The 26,294-nt window shown below is 38.9% G+C and overlaps 1 protein-coding gene across 1 annotated transcript in view; it reads right to left on the reverse strand.

The window, feature by feature from the left end:
- Positions 1-26,294, reverse strand: part of PPP3R1 (protein phosphatase 3 regulatory subunit B, alpha) — an 83,486-nt gene that overhangs the window by 14,822 nt on the left and 42,370 nt on the right. Inside the window, exon 2 of the mRNA XM_062209561.1 lies at positions 22,171-22,210. Within this exon, the coding sequence (XP_062065545.1) occupies positions 22,171-22,210 (40 nt within the window). The remainder of the gene's footprint in view (positions 1-22,170; positions 22,211-26,294) is intronic.

Genomic DNA, 26,294 nt, shown 5'->3' on the forward strand with positions numbered 1-26,294 from the left:
CCTCACCCTCTGACTCATCTTGTGACTCAGATACTCTTCCTCATGTTTGCCAAGTTAAAACTCATGTTACTTTTCCATTTTTTCGAAGGATAGCTTTGGAGAACTACCTTTTTAAATAACTGAAAATGCCTACATTTTCAATTTAAATTATATTGTAGTATTAAAATAAGAAATCTTATAAAGTCATATATACTGTTACCTAAAATTTAAGCAAGACAGTAAAATCTTAGACCTTCTAGTCCAAGTTTACAAAATATGAAAGTAATTATTAATAAGGAACTGATGGATTGCTTCCATAGAAAATTAATTAAAATTTAACCAAGGTAAATTGTTGAGACAGTGTTGATCAATGCACTCTGAGTATTCTTAAAGAGGAAATTTAGGTTACTCATTTTAACAAGAGAAAATGACTACAAACTTGCTTTCAGACAGCTCATGTTTTTAATATTTTCTGTGGGACATATGAAAATTAGGGCTGTTTATACGAATAGCAAAGAAGAGACCTAAGCTCTGGGTCTTCAAGCACTGCTGTCAATACATACACACCAAACTGCTATTCAATTGTTGGAGATAAAAGTAAAAAGAACTTGAGGGATGGCGCTGTGGCTTAGTGGGCTAATGCTCTGCCTGCGGCCCTTGTTCGTATCTCAGCTGCTCCTCTTCCAATCCAGCTCTCTGCCATGGCCTGGGAAAGCAGAAGATGGCGTACATGTTTGGGGCCCTGCATCCACGTGGGAGACCCAGAAGCTCCTGGCTCTGGCTTCTTTGCAACCACTTGGAGAGTGAACCGCAGATGGAAGACCGTACTGTCTCCCTCTCTCTGTGTCTGTAACTCTACCTCTCAAACAAACAAACAAAAAGAAAAACTCGAAAATGAGACCTGACCCTGGATCAAGGTGCAACTACTTTAGAAGATGGCAGGGAAATACCTAAAGTTCCAGGTGTCTTTTCAGGGCAATTAAGGTGATTAATAACATCCCAAGACCCTGCAGTTTGACTCGTACACCCCAGCAGCTTGGACCCTATACTCTAGCCAATCAATTTAAAAGGCATCAACCCCAAAGCCATTCAACCACCTTTACTAGGTCCATTCCCACCGCTGGATGCATTAATCAGTTTTTAGAGATGTTCTTGCAATTTCCCGTGAAATGAGATGATTTGCTAAATGGTACTATAATGTATAGAATGTCTCTGGAAACCCTATAAAAAACCTGTCAACTGAAGAGTTGGGGCTCCCAATTCAAATCCACTGCGCCGGTGAAAGTTGAGAGCCCAGGCCCGGACTCTCATGTGTTTTACAGTGGTATCACCTCCTTGGTGGTCTTTGGGGACAAACTGGGCATAACAGAAAAAATCTAAAAAGACTTTTATTAGCTGATTTTGGGGTTTCTCAGAAAGAAGACATAAACAGAATGGCAGAAAAATAAACTTCCTCAAATTTCAGCCAATTCTTAATACCCCTACAGCAGAAAAGAGCAATAGTAATACTGATCCTTCAGGGAATCCTTTTTTTTTTGAATGACTTATTTATTTGACACGTAGAGTTACAGAGAGTGAGAGAGAGGGGAAAAAAAGTCTTCCTTCCGCTGGTTCACCCTCCAAATGGCCACAAGGCTGGAGCTATGCCAATCTGAAGCCAGGAGCCAGGTACTTCTTCCTGGTCTCCCACATGGGTGCAGAGCCCAATCACTTGGGTCATCCTCCACTGGTACCCCAGGCCATAGCAGAGAGCTGGACTGGAAGAGGAGCAACCAGGACTAGAACTGGCGCCCATATGGGATGCCAGTGTCGCCGGCAGAGGATTAACCTGCTGCGCCATGACTCGGCCCCCAGGGAATTGTTTTACTAGCCATTTTATAAATAATTGATTACTCATTAATAGACCAATTAATGATTTAACAAAAAAAGTGAAGCCTTTTTAAATTCTCCTAGGAATATTTTGAAATAAACAACCAAATGCAATGTGGGGTCCTAGATAAGAGTACTGCAAAAGAAAAGAACACTACAAATTTCACTAGCATTTTCACCAAAGAATGTGGTTTAATATTATTTTTACCAATTTCAATTCCTTGATTTTAATAATGCACTACAATGGCCGGCGCCGCGGCTCAATAGGCTAATCCTCCGCCTTGCGGCGCCAGCACACCGGGTTCTAGTCCCGGTCGGGGCGCCAGATTTTGTCCTGATCGCCCCTCTTCCAGGCCAGCTCTCTGCTATGGCCAGGGAGTGCAGTGGAGAATGGCCCAAGTCTTTGGGCCCTGCACCCCATGGGAGACCAGGATAGGCACCTGGCTCCTGCCATCGGATCAGCGCGGTGCGCCGGCCACAGTAGCCATTGGAGGGTGAACCAACGGCAAAGGAAGACCTTTCTCTCTATCTCTCTCTCTCACTGTCCACTCTGTCTGTCAAAAAAAAAAAAAAAAAAAAAAAAAAAAAAAAAAAAAAAGCACTACAATACAAATGTTAACATTAGGAGAAAATGGCTAAGAGATATTCTAGTCTAGTTCGAGAATTCTAGTCTTGTGGCTTTTTTGTAATTTTTTTGTAATTTTTCTTCCTATTTTGTGACAGCTCTTAATTCTTTGTCTTTCATGATCTTGAAACTTTTGATCCAGTATCTTGTGAACTGTTCCTCAGTCATTTGGGGTAAGAATACCTCAGAAATGATACTTCCATCAAGGAAGTTGATATTAATATGTGATGTCAACTTTGATCACTTGGCTAAATCTGTTTTTTCCTTTATAGTTAAAAAAATATCCTGGGATAGGGTGAGTGGTTGGTTCAGTGGTTAAAACACTGCTTAGGACGCTTGCATTACATATAGGAATGCCTAGGTTTCAGTTCCAGCTCTGCTTCCAATTCCAGCTTTGTGTCCTGGGATAGAAGGTGATGGCTTAAGTACTTGGATCTTTGCTACCCATGAGACATTGCAATTGAGCTCTAGGATCCTGGATTGGCCTGGTCCAGCTGGAGCTGTTATGGGCATTTGGGGAATGAACCTGAAGATGGAAAAGTCTCTGCCTCTCAAATAAATACAGAAAAAAATTTCTTAAATAAGCTGTTAAATATGAAGAATTACATTATTCAACACAAGATTTAGGGGCTGGCGCCGTGGCACACTAGGTTAATCCTCCGCCTGCGGTGCCGGCATCCCATATAGGCACCCGTTCTAGCCCTGGTTGCTTGTACTCCAGTCCAGCTCTCTGCTGTGGCCTGGGAGTACAGTAGAGGATGGTCCAAGTGCTTGGGTCCCTGCACCCATATGGGAGACCAGGAAGAAGCACCTGGCTCCCGGCTTCGGATCGGCACAGCACCAGCCGTTGCAGTCATCTGGAGAGTGAACCAACAGAAGGAAGACCTTTCTCTCTGTTTCTCTCTCTCACTGTAACTCTACTTGTCAAATAAATAAATCTAAAAAAATCTTTAAGGCCGGTGCCGCGGCTCACTAGGCTAATCCTCCGCCTTGTGGCGCCGGCACACCGGGTTCTAGTCCCGGTCGGGGCACCGATCCTGTCCCGGTTGCCCCTCTTCCAGGCCAGCTCTCTGCTGTGGCCAGGGAGGGCAGTGGAGGATGGCCCAAGTGCTTGGGCCCTGTACCCCATGGGAAACCAGGAGAAGCACCTGGCTCCTGCCATCGGATCAGCGCGGTGCGCCAGCCACAGCGCGCCTACCACGGCGGCCATTGGAGGGTGAACCAACGGCAAAAAGGAAGACCTTCTCTCTGTCTCTCTCTCTCACTGTCCACTCTGCCTGCCAAAAAAAAAAAAAAAAAAAAAGTAAAAAAATCTTAAAAAAAAAAAAAAAGATTTTATAAATATCCTGGAGAGAGATAATATTGAAACAACACAAATTTTCTGCTTTCCCTCAAATTGTGACCTAATTTCAGCATCCATCAGTGGGTCCTGTCTGCAATTTATTACTGTGGAGTCTGCATAATAATGATTTTTCTGTTCCCTTTTTTCCTTCTAATTAGGATGCTTCTGTAAAAACAAGAATAAAAACAAAATCCAGTCCTACCTTCTTCTTCTTCTATTTATTCAATTGTCTGTGTCAGCAAGGACTCATGAGTATTTATTTTATGAGTTAAGATTATTACTGCAATTATTTATTTATTAGTCAAATCGATCCAGCTTTGGATTTTACATACTACGTCAATCTGGCTCTTGCATGGCTTTTCAACAATCCCTGCACTTTTTAATTTCGAGCACCGTAAGATGTGTCAGGCTCACTCTGGTTTTATAAGAAATTCAGAACTACACAATGGAATGAGAACTATTAGGAAATATTACTCTAAGACAGGATATCAGAATCTCTCAGAAGTTTCTTGAAAAGATCCCTAAAATATAATGAAACTATGTATGGGAAAACATGTGAATCACTCTTGTAGAGACCACTACAAGAAACAAACCTTACCATACCATCAACAGAAGTTAATGAGAAGTTTATTTAATATAGATTAATTTAAAAATTTTACAATCTTTTGTAAAATTTACCTCCTACATAGATAATAGCTGTAGTGTTTCATGTTGCTCTAAATGAGGAGTAAAAACCACCAGGGGGCGCAGTAGATTAAAACCTTCAAAAGAAATCCAACACATTCAAATTTTGACTTTGTATATAGATTAACAGACTAATATTTATTTTCTACACAGAAGAGCTTATTGAAAGAACAAAGCAAAGAAAGCATTCTGATATTGAGACCTAATAAATTATAAAATAAACACTATACACATTCACAATATTTGTGTCTTACATGTGAAAAACTCATCCAATTAAAGGTCTAGATTTTAGAAATATATCATAATTTTAGAATGCAAGATGTAAAACTTACTTTCGGGTGCTTTTAGATTATAATTCTCATATACTTTAAAAATTGCTGAACAACTGTCAAATATGCCAAAGCTAGACATCACTAACACTATAATCAAAGTGCTTAATAAAAAACATTTAAACTTTGAGAAGTGACTGACATTCAAAATAGGCACTATTAAGTAGACACTTCTGTAAGTTTTGACAAATGTATACATAGACCTATGTAAGCATCACTACACTCAAGTTGATAAACTATTTCCACCACCTTGGAACATTCCCTTGATCAACTTCACAATCCTCCCCTCACAACCCTAGGAAACTAGTATTTGTTGATGAATTCATCTGCTGCTAGACATTCCTGTTGTTGCCATTTTGGAAAGATTATGAATAAAGCAACTATAAATATAAATATCTCTGTAAACAAGTGTTTTTCTGGGTTACAGTATAAACATATTAACTTTCAGAAACTATTAGTTCTCCCAAGTGATGTACTCCGCAACATATGAGAATTATGGTAGTTCCACATCCTTAGGAACACATGGCATTGTTAGTCTTTTTATGGATCTCTTATTTGTGAAGTGAAAATTGTGCTTTTAAAAATTTGCTTTACCTCAAAGGCCTGTGACACTCTCTCTATGTAGTGAGTATTTTGTCAGTTGTGGTTTTTCAAGTATTTTCTCTCCATCAGAGTGCAACCTTTTTATGGGTGTCTTCTTAAAAGCAAAAATTTTTTAATTTTTATGAACTAATGTTTTTAAGCTCTTTGATTCACATTTTTTGTGTTCTAAAAATCTTTGTCCTTTAAAAGTTTCACAATTTCAGCTTTCATGTTTGAATCTATGACCCATGTAATTTTTTTCATATGTGATATATAAATAGAAGAAAATTTTTATTCTCTACTTAAGTACAGCTGTTTTGCTGAAAAGGTTCCCCTTGAATGGTACCTTAGGCATTTTTACCAAAAATCAATTGTTTATTCATGAGTCTGAAACCCTCTTTTTGATTTACGTATCTTTCAACAATATTATAATCTTATGTTTTATGGTAAATCTTTAAACCACGAATCAGTGTTTTATTATTTTGTTGTTCTTTCTCAAAATCCCTTGTAATTCCACGTTGAATTAACTATGAATTTGGTAATTTTTATGAAAATATGCTTGGGAATTTGCTTGGCATTGTCGTGAAGCTACAGGTCAGTATAAACAGAACTGATCCCATCAAGCCCTCCCATTTATAAACATGATACAGCTCTCCATTTACTTAGGTCTATGATCCTGAGTGATGGTCTATAACCGAATGTATAGATCTTATACATAATTGGTTATAATCTGAGCATTTCATGTTTTTATTTTATTTGCCAATTTCACTTTTTGATTGTTCTTTGCTCTTACATAAAAATTCTATTGATTTTTGCATATTGTCCTTGTATCCTACCTACAGTCTTGCTGAATTCACTTATTCTAGTAATTTAAGATTTGGTATATATTACTATATCATCTGCAAATAGAGTTTTACTACTTCTTTTCCAATCTTGATGTCTCGTCTTTTTCTTGACTTAATGCACTGGCCAGGACTTCTAATAAAATGTTGCCTAGACACGGTCTGAATAAAAATCTTTGTCTTTCCCCCCAGCCTTCAGTGGAAAACATTCAGCTTGTCATAAAGACACATGTTAACTACAGATCTTTTGCAAGTGCCCACTATCAACTTGAGGAAGTTTCCTTCCATTCCTAATGTGTAACAAATATTTATTATGAACTGGCATCAAACTTTGTCTTAACAATACACTGCTGTATGTTTTGAGATCATATTTCAATTTTTAATTAGTTTTTAAGACTCAATGTGCTTTGTAGATACAATTCTAAGAACATAATGATATTCCCTTCCTCCTCCACTCCATCCCACCCTCCTTCCTTCTCTTCCTTTTTTGTTTTAGAGATAACATATTTTAAATTTACGTTATAGTAAAAAGGTTCAATACTTCACCAAATGAGAAGTTCAACAAGAAGCAAAAACCCCCTAGTTTAGTGGGAATACAATGGCTATAAACAATAATTGAATGGGAAAATGATCATTCCACCCATATACAGTAAATTTTAAAGTAACCACAGATCAAAACTATAGTAGTATAATATTTTTTTTATTTGACAGAGTTAGACAATCAGAGAGAGAGACAGAGAGAAAGGTCTTCCTTCTGTTGGTTCACCCCCCAAAATGGCTGCTATGGCTGGAGCTATGCTGATCCAAAGCCAGGAGCCAGGTGCTTCTTCCTAGTCTCCCATGCGGGTGCAGTGGCCCAAGCACTTGGGCCATCCTCCACTGCTTTCCCGGGCCACAGCAGAGAGCTGGACTGGAAGAGGAGCAACTGGGACTAGAACCCGGCACCTATATGGGATGCCAGCACTGCAGGTGGAGGATTAACCAAGTACGCCACGGCGCTGGCGCCATAAGATAACATTCTTAACCACTGGTTTCACAGAGGTATAAAACAAAATTTTACAAAAGTATATTTGCAGCAATACTAATACACACAGACATTTCTTTTTACTTTTAAATTATAGCTGCCACATAAGGGAGAGCATGCGGTATTTTTCTTTCTGGATCCAGCTTATTTCACTCAACTTTATGTCCTCCAGATGCATCCATTTTGATGCAAATGATAGAATTTCTTTCTTTTCTATAGCTGAATAATATTCCACTGTGCATATACATTTTCTTTATCCTTTCACTTGATGATGGACACTTTGGTTGATTCCAAATTTTGGCTACGGTGAACAGGGCTGCCATGAACATGGTGGTTCCGGTATTTCTTTGATATACTGTGTTCAAGACTTTTTGGTATATACCCAGAGTGGGGCTGCCTGATCACAAGGCAAGACTACTTTTTAAGAAATCTCCACACTGCTTTCCGTAGTGGCTGCAGTAATTTACATTGCCACCAATGGTGGATAAACTTTTCCCTTTCTCCACATCCTCGTCCATATGTTACTCTCTGGGTTTTGGATTTTAGCTGTTCTGGTGGTGTAAAATGATATATCTCATTAGGGTTTTGATTTACTTTTCCCTGATAGCTAATAATGTTGAGAATTTTTTCAAATATTCCTTGAGCTTCTGTATTTCTTTTAAGAACTATTAAAGTCCTTTGCCCATTTTTCAACTGGATAGGTTTGTTGTTGAGTTTTTTTAAACCGCTGACATATTCAAGATATTAATCCCTTGTCAGATGGGAGGTCTGCACATTTTTTTCCCATTTTGTTGGATGTCTCTTCACTCTATTGATTGTTTCCTTTGCTGTGCACAAGTTTCTGAGTTTGATACAGATTCATTTGCTTAGTTTTGCTTTTTTTTATTTTTTATTTTTTTTTTATTTTTGACAGGCAGAGTGGACAGTGAGAGAGAGACAGAGAGAAAGGTCTTCCTTTTGCTGTTGGTTCACCCTCCAATGGCCGCCGCGGTAGCGCGCTGCGGCCGGCGCACCGCGCTGTTCCGATGGCAGGAGCCAGGTGCTTATCCTGGTCTCCCATGGGGTGCAGAGCCCAAACACTTGGGCTATCCTCCACTGCACTCCCTGGCCACAGCAGAGAGCTGGCCTGGAAGAGGGGCAACCGGGACAGGATCGGTGCCCCGACCGGGACTAGAACCCGGTGTGCCAGCGCCGCAAGGCGGAGGATTAGCCTGTTGAGCCACGGCGCCGGCCTAGTTTTGCTTTTTCTGCCAATGCTTTAGGGGTTGTGTCCAAGAAGTCATCTCTACACCAATGTCTTAGAGTGTTTCCCCTGCATCTTCTTCCAGTAACTTCATAGTCACAGGTCATCAATTTAAGTCTTTAATCCACCTTGAGTTGATTTTTGTATATGGTGAGAGGTATAGATCTAATTTCTTCTACATATACTCATCCAGTTTTGCCAGCACCATTTGTTGAGGAGACTATCCTTACTCCACTGTATGGTCTGAGCACTTTGGTCAAAAACAGTTGGCTGTATCTATGTGGATTAATTTCTGGCACCCTGTTGTGCTCCACTGATCTATATGTCATTTTTTATACCAGTACCATGGTGTTTTAATTACTATAGTTTTGTGGTACGCTTTGCAGTCAGGTATTGTGATGTTTCCAGCTTCAATTTTCTAGTTCAAGATCCCTTCAGCTATTTTGGATCTTTTGTTGACTTCATATGAATTTTGGGATTGCTTTATCTAGTTCTGTAAACAATCTCATTGGTATTTTGATAGGGATTCCACTCAATCTGCAGATTGTTTTAGGTAGCATTGAAATTCTAATGATATTGATTATCCCAATCCATGAGCAAGGAATTTTTTTTTTCTTATTTTGTTAGTCTAGCTAGAGGTTTACCTGCTTTATCTTCTCAAAAATCTAGCTTTTTTTTTTCTTTGATGATCTTTTTGTTTGTTTGTTTGTTTCACTTCCATTTATTTCTGTCCTGATCTTTATTATTTCTTGCCTCCTGCTGATTGGGGGTTTTGTTTGTTCTTGTTTTTCTAAGTATTCAAGACACATGATTAGCTCTTCGAGACTTTTTTTAAACGTAAGCACTTAATGCTATACACTTCCCTCTTAATACTGCTTTTGCTATATCTCTCAAGTTTTCATAAGTTGTATTTTCATCTGTTTCAAGAAAGGTTTTTTTTAAAAGATTTATTTATTTACTTGGAAGTCTGAGTTACAGAGCGAGAGAAGGAGAGAGAGGCGGGGTTATGGGGGGGGGGGCATCTTCCATCTGTTGGTTCACTGCCCAGTTGGCCACAATGGCTGGAGCTGGGCTGATGCGAGGCCAGGAGCAAGGAACTCTTTCCGGGTCTCCTATGCGGGTGCAGGGCCCAAGGACTTGGGCCATCTTCTACTGCTTTCCCAGGCCATGGGAGAGAGCTGGATCAGAAGAGGAGCAGCTGGGACTCAAATAGTGCCCATATGGGATGCCGGCACTGCAGGTGGCAGCTTTATCCACTACACCACAATGCTGGCCCCAAGTAAGTTTTTTTTTCCCTTTTTAATTTCTTTAATGACCCATTGATCATTCAGTAGCATGTTGTTTAATTTCCAAGTATTTATGAGTATTCTATTGTTCTTGTTTACTTCTAGTTTTATTCTTTTATGGTCTAAGAAGATACATGGTGTGATTTAAATATTTTTTAATTTACTGAGACTTGATTTGTGGCTCAATATGTGGCCTAACCCAGAAAATGTTCCATGTGCTAATGAGAAGAATATGTATTCTGTAGCTATTGGGTGTAATGTCCTGTAAATGTCTGTCAGGTTCATTTGCACTATAGTATGTTTCAACTTTGATACATTGTTATGATTTTCAGTCTGGATGAAAGTAGGATGTTGAAGTCACCCACTATTACTGTACTGAGTCTCTCTCTCCATTTAGGTACAATAGTAATTGCTGTATATATCTGGGTGGTCTTGTGTGTTGGGTACATATGTATTTATGATTCTTATGTCTTCTTGCTAAATTGAAACTTTTATCCAAATATGATGTCCTTCTGTATCTCTTATTACAGTTTTGGATTTAAAGGCTATTTTATCTGATAACCAGATAGCTATGCCTGCTCCCTTTTGGTTTCTACATGCCTGGTATATCTTTTTCCAACCCTTCACCTTCAGTCTCTGTGTATCTTTGTTAAGTAAGTTTCTGGTAGTCAGCAAATAGCGGTGTCATGGGTTTTTTTTTATTCATTCAGTCAACCTAAGTCTTTTGATTGGTGAATTTAATCCACTTATATTCGAAGTTTGTATTGATAGATAACGACTAGGCCTGTCACTGTTTTTGACTGGATATCATTATACCTGCTCTGTCAGTGAACTAGTGAACTTGGTGGTGCCATGTTTTTCATGTTTACTTCTAATGTGGGACACTTCGGAATTTCTTATAAGGCTGATCTGGTTGTGGTGAATTCTGTTTCTGCTTATCTAGAAGATACTTTAATTATCCTTTAATTTTAAAGGATAGCTTAGCTGGTTATAATATTCTTGGTTGGAAGTATTTTTTTTCTTTTAAAACTTTTAATATATCATCTCACTCTCTTCTGGCCTGTAGGGTTTCTGTTGAAAAGTCTGATGTTAATCTAATTGGTTTTCCTTTATATGTAGCATGATGCTTCTCTTCTCTGTCTTTAGGATTCTGTATTTGTCTTTTAACTTTTGACAATCTGATGACTATGTCTTGGAGAAGACATTTTTTGATCAAGTCTGCCTGGAGTTTCTTATATACTGATGTTCACTTCTCTTTCAAGACCTATTTCAATTACTATTTCATTTAGCAGGTTTTCAATGCCTTTTTCCTTTTCTTCTCATTTAGGAATATTTATAAGAATATTTGGCTGTTTAATGGTATCCCATATTTTGGGCAGACTTTCGTCATTCTTTTTATTTTTTACATGAATATAATTGGGTTATTTCAAATTCTTGTCTCGAGGTCAGCAATACTTTCTTCCACTTGGTCTATTCTGCTGTTAAAGCTCTTACTTATATTTTCTATTTCATTGACTGAAGATTTCATCCATCAAATTTTTATTTGGTTCTTAATGAGTTCTATCTCAGATCTCATTGGGTTTCCTTACAATCTTTTTTTTTTTTTTTTTGACAGGCAGAGTGGATAGTGAGAGAGAGAGAGAAGAGAAAGGTCTTCCTTTTTGCCGTTGGTTCACCCTCCAATGGCTGCTGCAGCTGGTGCATCGTGCTGATCCGAAGCCAGGAGCCAGGTGCTTCTCCTGGTCTCCCATGTGGGTGCAGGGCCCAAGAACTTGGGCCATCCTCCACTGCCTTCCCGGGCCATAGCAGAGAGCTGGCCTGGAAGAGGGGCAACTGGGACAGAATCCAGTGCCCCAACCGGGACTAGAACCCGGTGTGCCGGCGCTGCAAGGTGGAGGATTAGCCTGTTAAGCCACGGTGCTGGCCTCATTATTTTGAATTCTAAATCTGTCATATCATAGATTTCTTTCAATTCAGGATCTACTTCTGGAGGATTACTGTGCTCTTTCGAAGGCACCATGCTTGCTACCTTGCTTCTTCGTGTCTCCTGTGTTCCTGTTGACATCTGCCCATATGATGCTCGTCCCTTCTTCTTTATGGAGTAAGTTTTATTGGAAAAGAGTTTATAGTTTAGCTGTACTGCAGGTTATCACTTGATTTGTTGCTTTGGCTTTGGTTTTAAGTGAACCCAGAAGTGTAGTCTCAACGATTTATTTTTCTTAATCAATGTCAGCTGTGTCTATAATAGACGGCAATCTAGTTTGCTATGATTCTTTAGAAGTGTGACTTTGAGGTTTTCTTGGGTGGCTATCTTTGGCCCACACAATTTGGTGTCAAGTCTCCCTGGTGAAACTGATAGCCAGAGCCTTATTCTTGATGCTGAGGGAAACGGGGATTGCTGACCCTTTGTCCTACTGGCAAGCCCAAGTGATGCTGGGGCTTGTGGTACCAATTGCTATGGCTCTAAGACTGTGTGATATAGATGGACGCTTCCTCAGGTCTGAGTCCAACTGTCCCTCACTCTCTCTGTCTGTAACTTTGCTGCTCAAGTAAATAAATAACTAAGGAGTTACAGAAAGAGGTAGAGACAGACTCTTCCATCTGCTGGTTTACTCCCCATATGGCTGCCAACGGCTGGAGCTGAGCCAATCTGAAGCTAGGAGCCAGGAGCTTCTTCCGGGTCTCACACGTGGATACAGGGGCCCAAGCATTTGGGCCATTTTCTCCTGCTTTCCCAGGCCATAGCAGAGAGCTGGATCGGGAGAGGAGTAGCAGGGACTAGAACCAGCGCCCGTATGGGATGCCGGCACTTCAGGCCAGGGCTTTAACCCACTGCGCCACAGCGCTGGCTCCAATAAGTCTTTATTCTAAGGCAAACACTGTGGCACAGCAGGATAAGCTGCCTCTTGGGAAGCCTGCAGCCCATATCACAGCACAGGGAATTGAGTTTCTCCTCTGCTTCAGATACAGCTTCCTACAAATGTACCTGAGAGGCAGCAGATGATGGCACAAGCAGTTGGACTCCTGCCACTCAAGTGGCAGACCAAGATGGAGTTTCTGGCTTCTGGCTTTGTCTCTTTAAGTCAAACCCAATCCCATTCCATCACATCACATTGTCTAGGCTTTCCTCTTACTTTATCTGCTGTTCCTATGGCATATGTGTCATCTGAATGCTGGCTGCACTTTCTTTCATTTTGTACCACTTTCTACTACCATTTTCAGGAAGTGAAAACATGGTATCCTCACATATTCTCGAGTTTTCTTTTAGGTTTAGCGTCAATTATTCAAGACTTAGTTATGGGGGCCAGTGCCATGGCTCACTTGGTTAATCCTCCACCTTCAGTGCCGGCATCCCATTTGGGTGCCAGGTTCTAGTCCCAGTTGCCCCTCTTCTAGTTCAGCTCTCTGTTGCGGCCCGGGAGGGCAGTGGAGGATGGCCCAAGTGCTTGGGCCCTGTACCCACATGGAAGACCAGGAGGGAGCATCTGGCTCCCGATTGGTGCAGCGCGCCGGCCGTAGCAGCCATTTGGGGGGTGGACCAATGGAAGACAGACCTTTCTCTCTGTCTCTCTCTCACTAACTCTACCTATCCAAAAAAAAAAAAAAAAAAAAGACTTAGCTATGGATCCTCCAGAGTACAATCTGGTTTATCTCCAAAAATATCACAGTGCATCCCCACATTTCTGTTTTTTTTTCTTTTTGGTTTGTCTTTATGTTAATGTTAGGAAATTCCAGCACATAACATATTTAATGGCTTTTACTTTCTTCTTGAAGACATTCTTCACTGAACTTTGGCTTCTTACTCTAATTTGTTCTAATTTTCTTTCTAGGCCTATAGCATAGTTAATATTATCCTGGGATTTTCCTTGATGTCTTATGGATTTTGGTTCTTGGATTTCATTTCACCTTCTTGAACTTCTGCTTTACTTTTGGCGGGTACATGTTCAAGAATTTATGGAAGCTAGATTTCCCAAGTCCTTACAGTTCGGAAAAAGTCTTTAATATGCTCTCACATTTGAGTGATCATTTGGGTGGTATCAAACTCTGGATTTTGGAACTAAGAATTTTGAATGACTCTACTACTTTCTAGCATCTACAGCTGCTGCTAAGAAGTTGATGCCAATAGATTCCTATTCCTTTTAGATCACCTTTTCTTTGTCTATAAGTTTTTAGAGTTTTCTGTTTACTCTTGGAATTTTAAAATAGAAAGAAGTTGAGACTAAATTAACATCTGTTTTCATTTACATTTCTTGGCCACTGGAAAGTACTTTTAATCAGAAGATTGAATTTTTCAGCCCAGGTAAATTTTTTATTTCACTGATTATTCGCCTTTCTATTTTCTATTAATAAATTTCCTAAAGTTTCCATTTGTAAGCTATTATTCTGTATTTTTTCCTCAAATTTTTTTTCTTGCATATTTCCCCATATCTTTTACCTTTTGTTTTAACATTATGAGAAAGATCCAAATATTTATACTTCCTCTAGGCTACTTATGCTTTTTCATCAGCTAAATAAGTATTCCCATATTCTGGCTACAAAATTATGGTAAATAACCAAGTTACTACATATCATAGAACTCATTACTGAACCTATATTTTTTGTCAGCACTGTCATGATACCAAAATTTGACAATGTAGATAATGAAAATAGAGCTAACACTTTACTTTCTTAGGGCTACTTTTCTACAAAATATTTAAAACAGAGTGGACAACTCAAGCATTCTTTAAAAAAAAAAAAAAAAAGGAACTATAAAAGCAAAGCGAAGTAACAATCCCAAGTATTTAATGCACTAAAAGAAAACCTTCCATGCTTTTCTTTGTTACTCAACCGTGATGCTTTACTCAAAGTAGGCAGAGAACAAGCAACTTTCAGTGCCTAGGTGAAATTAAAGACATCACAGAAAGGTTTCAAAAAGATTTTTAACTGTTAAGAAACTGAATTGGTATTGATATTAAGATTTCTTCTGAAGATTTCTGAGATGATGGAAAAAGGTTTCAGTATGAAGTAGACATTAGCATTTAGAACACACATTATTTGAAATGAGTCAAGTCAGTTCATACAAGAAAACAAAGAAATGCTTAAACGAAGGAAGAAAACCAAATTAACTTTAGATTAACTTCTTCTCTGAAAGAACAGTTTTCAAAATGAAGAAAACCTTTAAATTAGGTAAAGAAATTAACTTGTAAATCTCCCTGAAAAAAATTAATTAACAGAAATTAACAGCACAAAATAAAGTCAATTCAATGGGATTTCTGGTGAAAAATAATTTGACATTTATGCATATGAAGGGTCTGCAAAAAGGAGACATTATGGGGGCAGGGCTTTTAGCCTCGCAATTAAAACACCTGTGTCCTGTCTCAGAGTGCCTGAGTTCAATTTTCAGTTTTAGTTCCTGATTCCAGCTTCCTGCTAACAGTCTGAGAAGTAGCAGCAACAATTCAAGTGATTGGGTTCCTGTCACCCACATGGGAAACATGGATTGTGTTTCAGGCTCTCATCTTCAGCCTCAGGTCAACCCTGGCCATTGTGAACATGTCTTCGGAGAAAATCAGCAGAGGGGAGCACACCCCCAGCCTCTGCCTCTCAAATAAAAAAATTACTTAAAAAAAGAAAATCTGTATTATGAAAAAATTTAAGCACAGACTTCAATTTTTTTCAAAAAAAAAAAAAGGCGCTGCGGCTCAATAGGCTAATCCTCCGCCTTGCGGCGCCAGCACACCGGGTTCTAGTCCCAGTCGGGGCGCCGGATTCTATCCCGGTTGCCCCTCTTCCAGGCCAGCTCTCTGCTGTGGCCTGGGAGTGCAGTGGAGGATGGCCCAAGTCCTTGGGCCCTGCACCCGCATGGGAGACCAGGAGAAGCACCTGGTTCCTGGCTTCGGATCGGCACAGCACCAGCCGTAGCGGTCATTTGGAGAGTGAACCAACGGAAGGAAGACCTTTCTCTCTGTCTCTCTGTCTATAACTCTACCTGTCCAAAAAAAAAAAAAAAAGGCCCCACAGTTGCTAATTTTATTAAAACCATTCACATGATATTGGTTTTATCAACAGTAAAAATCAGTTGAATCTGATTTTCCACTCATACTTTCAATTGTGCCCCATGCTAGTCCTTTGCTTAAACCATCTAAGTGAATATTTTGTACCCACTTTTCCAAGCAGATTGCATCAGGCCAACAAATTAGTGGAAATAAGGAAATGAAAGTAATTATATATGTTCTTCTGAGCTCAAATTTAAGAATGAAGAAAAACTAGAAGGTATACACAGGGTCAGAACCAAAGGCTAAGTCTGTAAAGAGAAGAGAGGAAGAAGTTGAGGGCGTAAATGAAATTAGGAAAACAAAGTAAATTCTTAGCAATCAGATAAGAGCAAAAGTATAATAGAAAAACCAACCTTGAATAATGGGGGAGTATATCAAACTGCGATAGCTGAAGGCAAGGAGGTTAAGATTAAGTATGAGATCAGACATGTGCGATAGACGGAGATGAGAAGGGAATGAGGTTAATGCTTAAAATGTCTGGTTTTCTCAAGCAATAGGAGGCAAAATCATTTATTAAAGGTAGGGAATTGCAAAGGATTATGCAGGGTATTGGACAAATTTTGATGATCTGGCTAGAATATGAGTAGACTGGGAGAAACAACCACAAAGGGCAAAAATTAATCAGCATTCAAACTCTACACAGCTTTCAAGAGCAATCTCAAATATCACCCCTTCCATGAAGCTTTGTTAATGTCCTCAACCAAGGTGCTTTTTCCCCTCCTTGGGAGCTTACTTTCTTTTTATTTCTTATAACAGTTTATTCACATTGGCATAATTTATGAATCTCTCTTTTTCCCAGTAGGTAGGCTGACTGCAAGTACTTCACAGATATTTACTTATCTGTGTCACAGGCCTGGAAAACACAACTTACAGCATACAGGGGTTTATAATCTTTTTCAAAAGTAGCCTATTTATACAAGGAAAGAGGAAAACTATGTGAAGAGCTGAGAGAACACTGAAGGTGAGGGAAATTATGGAAGGTTTCACAGAGAAGAATGAATTGAGGTGAGTCTTGAGGAGATGAGAAGGCATGACAAGAATTAACCTGATAGTTTAGAATGTGAACTGGCTCAAGGACTGGTATTAACAACCCTATAAATGACAGTAGCTGTTTACAGATAACACTATGTTCTTCCGATAATGAAGCAATTTGTAAAAAAGCAAAAAAATTCACTACAATGTACAGGTGGACAAAAAAGTGGTGATTTTAATGTGGGCAAGCTCATTTTGGGGAACTTCTTTCATGCTATGTATAAAATACATATGATAAAAATACATTACATTCTAGTGAACCAAACAGAGAATAAAAAAAAAACTACATCGTGGGCAACAGAAGAATTTACAGATTCATAGCTGATTAAGCAACAACTGACAAGTGTAGATCTTCAGTGACAAGGCTCAAAGAATGGACAAATAAGAAAAAAGATGTATTAAGTACTGAGGATAAAACTAAAAAGGACAGCTTTAACAGAGCATTAAATCTATTCCAAATGCTTACCATACATATAAAAAAAACTTGGCTTTCACCACCCCAGACGCACAAAGGTGAAGATAGGTTGCCTTTTTTCATTGCACCCAGGTAAATGGCTCCCAGTCTGTTTTAAAAAGACAAGCGAAAGAGAGGAATCTGGGAAGGATGTCCCCTAGGATCTCACTACCTGAACTTCCTAGTTTTTACCTTCGTTAGAGTTGTGCTAGGAACAACCAACACCAATGCCTATTCAGCTTGAAACCTAGCTAATTACAGACTCCCCTACCTCCTTCTTGTCTCTAGCAACTGGCAGAATAATTATGTAATAGGAGGAAGTAGCAGATTTTCTGAGTGAAACACTTCTAATTCTAGAGAAACTATAAAACAGACACACTAACTTCGCCACAGACAAGAATTGTAGATACAAATAACACCCAGAGTACCAATCTGTAATTTCCCTTTCTTGACCATATTCCAAAGAAAAGTTAGTTGTGGAGTAGTGACAGAAATGATACTTCTCAAGTCCAGAAGGTTACTACTGTTTACAACAGGGTTCAGCAAACTCTCCTGTAAAAGACTGCAGAGCAAACATTTTAGCTTATGGTGGTCTCTACTGCAACAACAGAACTCTGACACTGGCGCAAAAAAAAAAAAAAAAAAAAAAAAAGCCATAGGTAATACTCTCATGAACATAAACAGGCTTGGCTATTTTCCAATAAAACTTTATTAATGAAAACTGCCAGCAGGCAGTGGTTTACCAATCCCCAGTGTACAGAATCATAATCAGGTCTGGTTTTAGCCAATTATAAAATATTCTGGAAGTAATATTTTTATGTTTAAAACAAACATACATGCTTACATATGGTTCTAATTATCTAAGAAATTCATAAAGTAAAGCCTTGGAAGAAATAGTAAAATAGAGTGTAAACAGGAGTTGGGATGGAAGGATTAAGGGTGACTGGTCATATATCCCATCATTTATTTTTAAACTTAAAAAACTGTAGGAATTACAAAATGGAAGCTATAATCCATTAATAAATAAGTGTGTTCATGGTAACTGCTAAAAGAAAAGAAGGGAGGAAGTGATAGAGAACAGCACTTACACTGAGAGCTGAAGGACAATGACACTAGTCAAGTAAAGAGCTAGTAGGAAAGCACACTCTGCCCAAACTCACAAGCAAGCAAATGTGATGATGATGGGAATGAAAGAAACAGACAAGAGTTTTGGGAAAAGAAAGGAGACTGGTGAAAAATAATAAGCAATGGAGAAAGTGGAACAACAACACAAAACGGAAGTTATACCTCATTGCAAGCAACAGGTCTCCATCCAAGTCAGGGACTCATCAAACAGATGGCTGAAAGTGTGGTTTCTAACAAGAGAGGCTCAGAATGATGTCATATCTTAATCTACTACTGGCCTCCATTCCAGTTCTTAGGATATCTTTTTTTCAGTCATTGCACTTTCACATTAGAGATCTGTTTTCAAAAATTTGCATAAGCTCCCTGGTCATCCGGTCCTTGAGACAAGAATTTATGAGCTTCTTTCTTTAAGTTCTTCAGTATAGTCAACAGTCATCATCCTATCCATATTCCTTATTACCCTTAGAAAATTCAATATGCATTTTATTTTGGGGCTGGTATTGTGGTGCATAGTGGGTAAAGCTACTGCCTGTGACATGGCATCCCATATAGGCACTGGTTCTAGTTCCAGCTGCTCCACTTCTGATCCAGCTCTCTGCTCATATGCCTATGAAAGCAACAGAAGATGGCCCAAGGGCTTGGGTCCCTGTCACCAACAGGGGAGACCCAGAAGAAGTTCCTGCCTCCTGGATTCGGGACAGCCCAGCTCCAGCCACTGCAGCCATTTGGGGAGTGAACCAGCAGATGGAAGATCTCTCTCTCTAACTCTGCCTTTCAACCAAATAAATAAACCTTTAAAAAAAGAATAAGCCTTTTGTTTTATGCAACCATAAGATTTCTTTACCACTATATGTCAGACTACCGATGTCCACTTTCCCATGATGGTGAGGTCATTACTAAGGTCATGCAATCCGTATTTCCATCACCGTAAGCATGGACTGACTATACTATTTCTGAAATTACTGCACTATTCAGGGTCCAACTATAGATAATAAAATCAAACTCTAGCCAAAGTAGAGGTTTTCTTAACATCAGAAATCATTAGAACACAGCAAAAAAGTCTCTGGGGTTGAATTTTAAGAACAATTTACGTAACCAGACTACAAATGGGTTGTCAAAAGAAATATTTCCTGCCTTAAATGTAGAAAGCTATATAGTGATTTGAAAAGTTTCTGGCTCAGGGCAGGTGCTGTGGCATAGTGGACTGAGTCTCCACCTGTGGTGCCAGCATTCCATATGGACGCCGGTTCGTATCCTAGCTGCTCCTCTTCCAATCCAGCTCTCTGCTAGTGGCCTGGAAAAGCAGTGGGAGATAGCCCAAGTGCTTGGGCTCCTGTACCTGTGTGGGAGAACTGGAAGAAGCTCCTGGCTCTGGATTGGCTCAGCTCTGACTGTTGTGGCCATTTGGGGAATGAACCAGAGACCTTTCTCTGTCTTTCCAACTCTCTGAAATTTGCCTCTCATATAAATAAATAAATAAAAATCATAAAAAAGAAAAAAAAAAGGAGGGGCCGGCACTGTGGCATAGTAGATTAACACCCTGGCCTGAAGCGCTGGGCGCCGGTTCAAGTCCCAGCTGCTCCACTTCCAATACAGCTCTCTGCTATGGCCTGGGAAAGCAGAAAACGGCCCAAGTCCTTGGGCCCCTGCACCCATGTGGGAGATCCGGAAGAAGCTCCTGGCTTTGGATCGGCACAGCTCCGGCCGTTGCAGCCAAGTGGGGAGTGAACCATCAGATGGAAGACCTCTCTTTCTCTTTCTGCCTCTCCTCTCTCTGTGTAACTCTGACTTTCAAATAAATAACTAAATCTTTAAAAAAAAAAAAAAAAAAAAAAAAGGAAATTTCTGGCTCAGCATTGCACACAAATATTCAAATCACAACCAGAATCCCACCAGCAGAAACAATAAAAACAAGAACAAAGTTTGACTCCCTTCTATCTTCTAAACCCCACATGAATATAACTGCAGCAGTAACTCTAAGAACTCTGCCTACAAAAGAATGTGAGATACCTACTTGTCAGTTTTAAAGTTTATTCCAGAAGGTTTAAATGATGTTGACCACCTTTGGTAACAGAACATGAAACACTGATTTCCATGCCAACAGACACAATAATAAAGGAGAAAGCAACTAAAAATTAATTAAAGGAATGAAGTTGCTTAGAGGAAATAAGAAATCAGAATTTGAAGATGCAGAGGGAAGGGGTTAAGGAAAGGCTAGAGCAGACAGGGCTCGATTAATGAACTAAAATACCTAAGAATAGTATGACCAAGGACTTAAGAGTCACAAAGACTTGTTTTAAAATACTAAGTTACGAAAAAAATAGGCCACAAGGAAGAATAAATATACTGTTCTACATATTAAATAGTGATTTCTAAGACTTAATTCCTACCCTCAAGAATTAATAGTGAAATAAAACTAAAATACATTGGAATAGAAAACTGGTGGTACCATCCTGTAGTGTTAAAGGGGATATCAAAGGGCTGGTGTTGTGGTGTAGTAGGTAAAGTTACCACCTGCAACGCCAACATCCCAAATGGGTGCCAGTTCATTTCCTGTATGCTCCATTTGTAATCCAGCTCCCTGCTAATATGTCCAGGAAAAGTTGTGCAAGATGGCTCAAGTACCAGGGCCCCTGCTACTCATGTGGGAGAAAACAGATGCAGCTCCTGGCCCCTGGCTTTGGCCTGGCCCAGCTTCTAGCCATTGCAACCATTTGGGAAGTGACCCAGCAAATGGATAATCTCTCTCACTTTCCCTTTCTATAATTCTGCCTTTGAAAATAAATAAATATTTTTCTTTAAAGAAAGGGGGGGAGTGTCAAAATGAACAGGACCTTGATAAAACACTTACAGAGACTACTATCATATACTATGGGTGAGGTAAGTCTTTTTTTAATTCTTAGTGCAGTATTAATATTACAAGTAAATTAAGTTTAATTAATTATAAATTTACACATGGATTTCAAATATTAAGGCTTATATGAAAATATAAAATCTTTTTCAATCTTAAAAAACATTTCAATTTTAGAAAAAGGTTTTAGGCAAGGCTTTTATCCTGAAAATTTGTTGACAGGTCTGATAAAGACAGAGAATTCCTATTCTCAAGAATTAAAAAAAAAAAAAAAACCAAAGTTTGTAATTCCATTTATTCAAAAAACAAAACTACAGATTTAATGTATGTTGTGTGCATTATCTGTTTCTGCTTCCTGAATATATGGGAAGCCAGGACAGTTTGGTAGATCTGTGAAACTACTTTTGGTCCATAAGATATGAACACAATTAACCTAAGTCACCTGTGTGCCAAGGCAGATAAAAGCACACTATGTAGGTCCATCACTTGTCTCTTCTCCAGTGATCTTGGAAATTATGCATAGAGATGCTGTCATTACATGACAAAGGGGTCTGAATCAATGAGTCAGCAAGTAGAAATGAGCTCCTCAAATACACCTTGAAGCTTTGTTAACCTGAAAAACTGTTATGTCAAACACTCAAGATAAATGGGTTTATTTGTTACTACAGCACAGTGCAGGTAAATGCCCATTTTAAAATTTCCTTACTCTAGTAATTTAGAAAGACTATATGTCCAACGAATTACCCATTTTAAAAAAAAAAGGCCTAATTTGCTATATAGATACATAAACATATTTCATATAGATGTGATATATATACAAAGATACGTGAATAAAAGAAACGCTTAATAACAAAAATATTTGACTTACAGTGTGAGCACATTTCCAAAGGGTAACTTGCTTCATTTCCCTGGGAGAAAAAAAGAAACAAACAGTCACTAAATTGACACAAATTTAAAGAAAAAAAATAAACAAATATTTTAAGTCACAAAACACAAGAAAATACGTCATAAACTAATGTGTCTATACCTATAACTGTAACTTGTCTTGCTGGGTGAACTCATTTTGTGGTAGAGCTCAAAATAAAACCTCTCGGGACATCTCTATTTAAACGAAGAGCTTCCTGAGACTGTGAAGTGAGCAGTTTAAAACCAATGCATATTACCATATATAACAAATTGCCTGCTTTGAAACAGAATCTTTCTATATGCTCTATAACTAAAATAAGAAAAATATGAATGAAATGGGGAGTCCAATAAGACAGCCACTTAAAACTTACTTCTAATTTTCTGTTTCATGAGAAGTCTTTATCACATGGTAGACTAATTTACCTAAGCTCCCAATTTTTAAAGAATATAAAATCTACAATCTTCTACACTAAAATTCTGTGTGAAATACAATTAAGGAAAAAGTGTTCCAGAAACACTGTAGACCTCAGCCAATGCCTGCATTGAACAACTCTTGAAGACTGAGCCCAGGGAGGTCAGATGTCTGGTGGAAGAGCACACCCTCTGATCAGCAGTGCAACCAGCAGCTCTAGATCTAACACGAAGATTCCCAGTGTAACAGATTGACAGAGGTAGAATCATGAAGCTTTTAAAAAGGTTTATAGAATATTTTTTAAGTTTTACTTATTTGATAGGCAGAATAACACAAAGGGAGAGACAGAGAGAGAAACAGATCTTGCATCCACTGGTTCACTCCTCAAACGGCCACAATGGCCAGGACTGTGCCAGGCTGAAGCAAAGAGCCAGGAACTCTATTCAGGTCTCCCATGTTGGTGGCAGGGGCCCAAGTCCTTGGGTCACTCTCTGATGCCTTTCTTGGTACATTAGCAGGAAGCTGGATCAGAAGCAGAGCATCCAGGACTTGAACTGGTGCTCCAACTGGAATGCTGGTATCACAGGCAGCAGTTTAACCCACTGTAGCACAATGCTGGCCCCAGGTCTACAGAATTTAAAGTCACAAATTCAAGTGAGTCTTTAAATTTCAATGGTAAACTGAGTACCAAGCATCCTATATCCATTTATGTAATCCTGACCCTGCCTAGCAACTAAATAGTAATAGGTACACAGAAAGATTAAGACTGAAATATTTGACTAGACTTATCTATCCTTAAAAGCTACTAAAAATAAAATTTTCTAGTATGGCTGGCATTTAAACTCCCAAAAGTAACTTTAATCCTATGTAAAAATAAGGTCTAAGAAAAGTTTTATCAGTAAATTAGCATCTTCAGTTTTTGATCTGTTGCCAATAACCAGTCTTCTTGCAAATTATAGAAGACAATGGCAATTTTTCAGAAATGGTTAATTTAACTTTAGGTAACTTTAAATATCAGATATATATTAAGGTGAGGATAAAAGAAATAGTAAATTTTGACACTTTTGAGTGAATATAGATTTCTCTTATTTTATATGTCACTTAACTGATCTTAACATTTTTAGTATGATTCCTATTCTTTACCATTTCATATATTGTTAAGTTGCCTCAATTTTTAATTATTCCTTTCTTGTTCTTATTCTTATCTACTTTATGATTAAGTATGTTTCTTGCAAGACTCTCAAAAGTACACTGATATTTTATTTACTACATTTTACATTGTCAAGTTTTTGTTTTATTTTGCTAATGAGTACCAGTTTTAAAAATGTAGGTAAAAGGGTTACATGACAGTTTCAGGCAGGATTTTGAAACTAGATCCTTTTTTCTACAGCCCATTGATCTTTACAGTGTTATCAATTCTTTAGAAATTATATCATCCATCTCCTCTGTTAATCTGCACCACTCCCAGCTGGCCAGCATCCATGTAAGACCCCAAGATGAGCCAGGCCAAGGCTCCAAAGGGCTTCTCCATCAACACTAAATAGCTCATCTCTCTCCTAAACTTAGAATCTGTATTTTCAAATGGTTATCCCAACCTCAACTGCTCTAAAACTAACATCATGCCCCTGCTAAAAGTTCAATAACTCCTACTGCCCTCAGAATAAAAAACTAACAATCTTCAGAAAGTCATGTAAAACCTTCTAACTGAAAGAACTCTTAAGGGCAGGTGTGGCTTGGGACACAGGTATCCCACATCAGAGTGCCAGTTCAAATCCCAGCTGATTGCTGTCAATCCAGCTTCCTGCTAAGGAGCCTAGGAAAGCAGCAGATGAATGCCCTGGGTTCCTGTCATTCAAATAGGAGACAGAGATGGAATTCCTGTCTCTTGGCTTCAGCCTAGCCAAGTCCTGGCTGTTGTAGGCATCTGGGGACTGAGCTACCAGATGGAAAGATATTTCTCTCTTGCTGTCTCTGCATTTCAGATAAATAACATTAAATAAATAAATTTTTAAAATAACCATCTGTATCTGGAGCCACCCTCACAAGTAGTGCCACAGCCTCTATCCTAACATCCCTGCTTTTATACTCAGTGTATTGTATCATTTGAACTTTTACATTAAGAATGCCTTTAGTTTATCCTTCATTAAAAAAAAATTAACAACCACAAAGCAAAACATGGCAGTATAAAGAATTTGTCAATACGGTTAAAATAATTTTGCCCCACATTGCCTTCATGCTGAGTCATCAGTAAAAGGTGACATTTTGGGGCTTCATAACCAATCCTGTCCCCAAAATCTTGAGCTTCTACCAGGGAGTATTAAATTTATCATGACTGTTTCATTCACATTTGGCCTCTGAGGTATGGTTGGTTAATCTCTGAAACTAAAGCAAAATTACATTTAAACAAAAAAAGTTACTTTGAAAATTACTGTATCAGACTTAACCAGAAAAACTAGAATTTCTGAAAGCAACTTAGTGCTACAGTTCTAGCTGATAGCTCCCAAAATTGAAAAAATGGTGAAATAATGACACTGTGGGAAACATCCATAATAATACACTGGGATTTACTAAGAGAATCTCTATAAAGCCATAAAATTGTATTTAAACATTTTTTAAATTCTTTTTTTTTTTTTTTTTTTTGGACAGGCAGAGTTAGTGAGAGAGATAGAGAAAGAGAGAGAAAGGTCTTCCTTCCGTTGGTTCAACCCCCAAGTGGCTGCTACAGCCGGTGCGCTGCGCTGATCTGATCTGAAGCCAGGAGCCAGATGCTTCCTCCTGGTCTCCCATGTGGGTGCAGGGCCCAAGCACTTGGGCCATCCTCCACTGCACTCCCAGGCCACAGCAGAGAGCTGGACTGGAAGAGGAGCAACCAGACAGAATCTGGCACCCCAACCGGGACTAGAACCCGGGGTGCCAGCGCTGCAGGCGGAGGATTAGCCTAGTGAGCCACGGCGCCAGCCCAAAATTTTTTAAAATTCTAAAGCTAACATGTTTTCAACTCATATAAGAAAGTCTGCAGAATTCAAAAAATGCACCATATAACCAAATCATTGGCTAGATTACTTGACAATCACTAGGTCCTTAAATAAATCCACTTGCTTTAAGTTCAAAACAGACTGTCCTTATATTGTACTGATTTTTCAAAATCTGTACTTTCTGCTTATCAAAGAATAAGGCCATGTGAACCGCACTATCAGTATTAAAAAACTAAAAACTCAGAAAAACTGCATGAAACAATAGTTTTCAGAAATTACCTGTGATCACTTGATAGGGAAACAAGAGATGAACCTTAGGATTGTTCCAGCTTACTGTGTGAAGAAAGCGTCCAAGCAGCATAGGAAGAGAGAACACATACAGAACTCCCAGGGAGCTGACAAATTGAAAAGTCAGAAATGCGTGTAGTTCCGGAGGCCAAGGAAGTTAGATCTGTGGGAAAGAGTACTCCAGAGAGTGCACACACAGATACCTGAAGGAAAGTGTCCTCTAGTTCTAAGTTTGAAAGAAAACTTCCCACAGTTAGGCAAAGAACTAGTAGCAGGTGGACAACTTCTGGGGCTTGCACAGAGCTTGGAATAATTCATGATCCCATAGCCAGAGTGAAGGAATCTTTAAATAATACACTGTACACTGGGGCAGAGTCCTCATAAGAGCCATGTATTAAAGGCTGCTCTGGA

The sequence above is a fragment of the Lepus europaeus genome, chromosome 13 (genome assembly GCF_033115175.1).
Source record: "Lepus europaeus isolate LE1 chromosome 13, mLepTim1.pri, whole genome shotgun sequence".
NCBI lineage: Eukaryota > Metazoa > Chordata > Mammalia > Lagomorpha > Leporidae > Lepus > Lepus europaeus.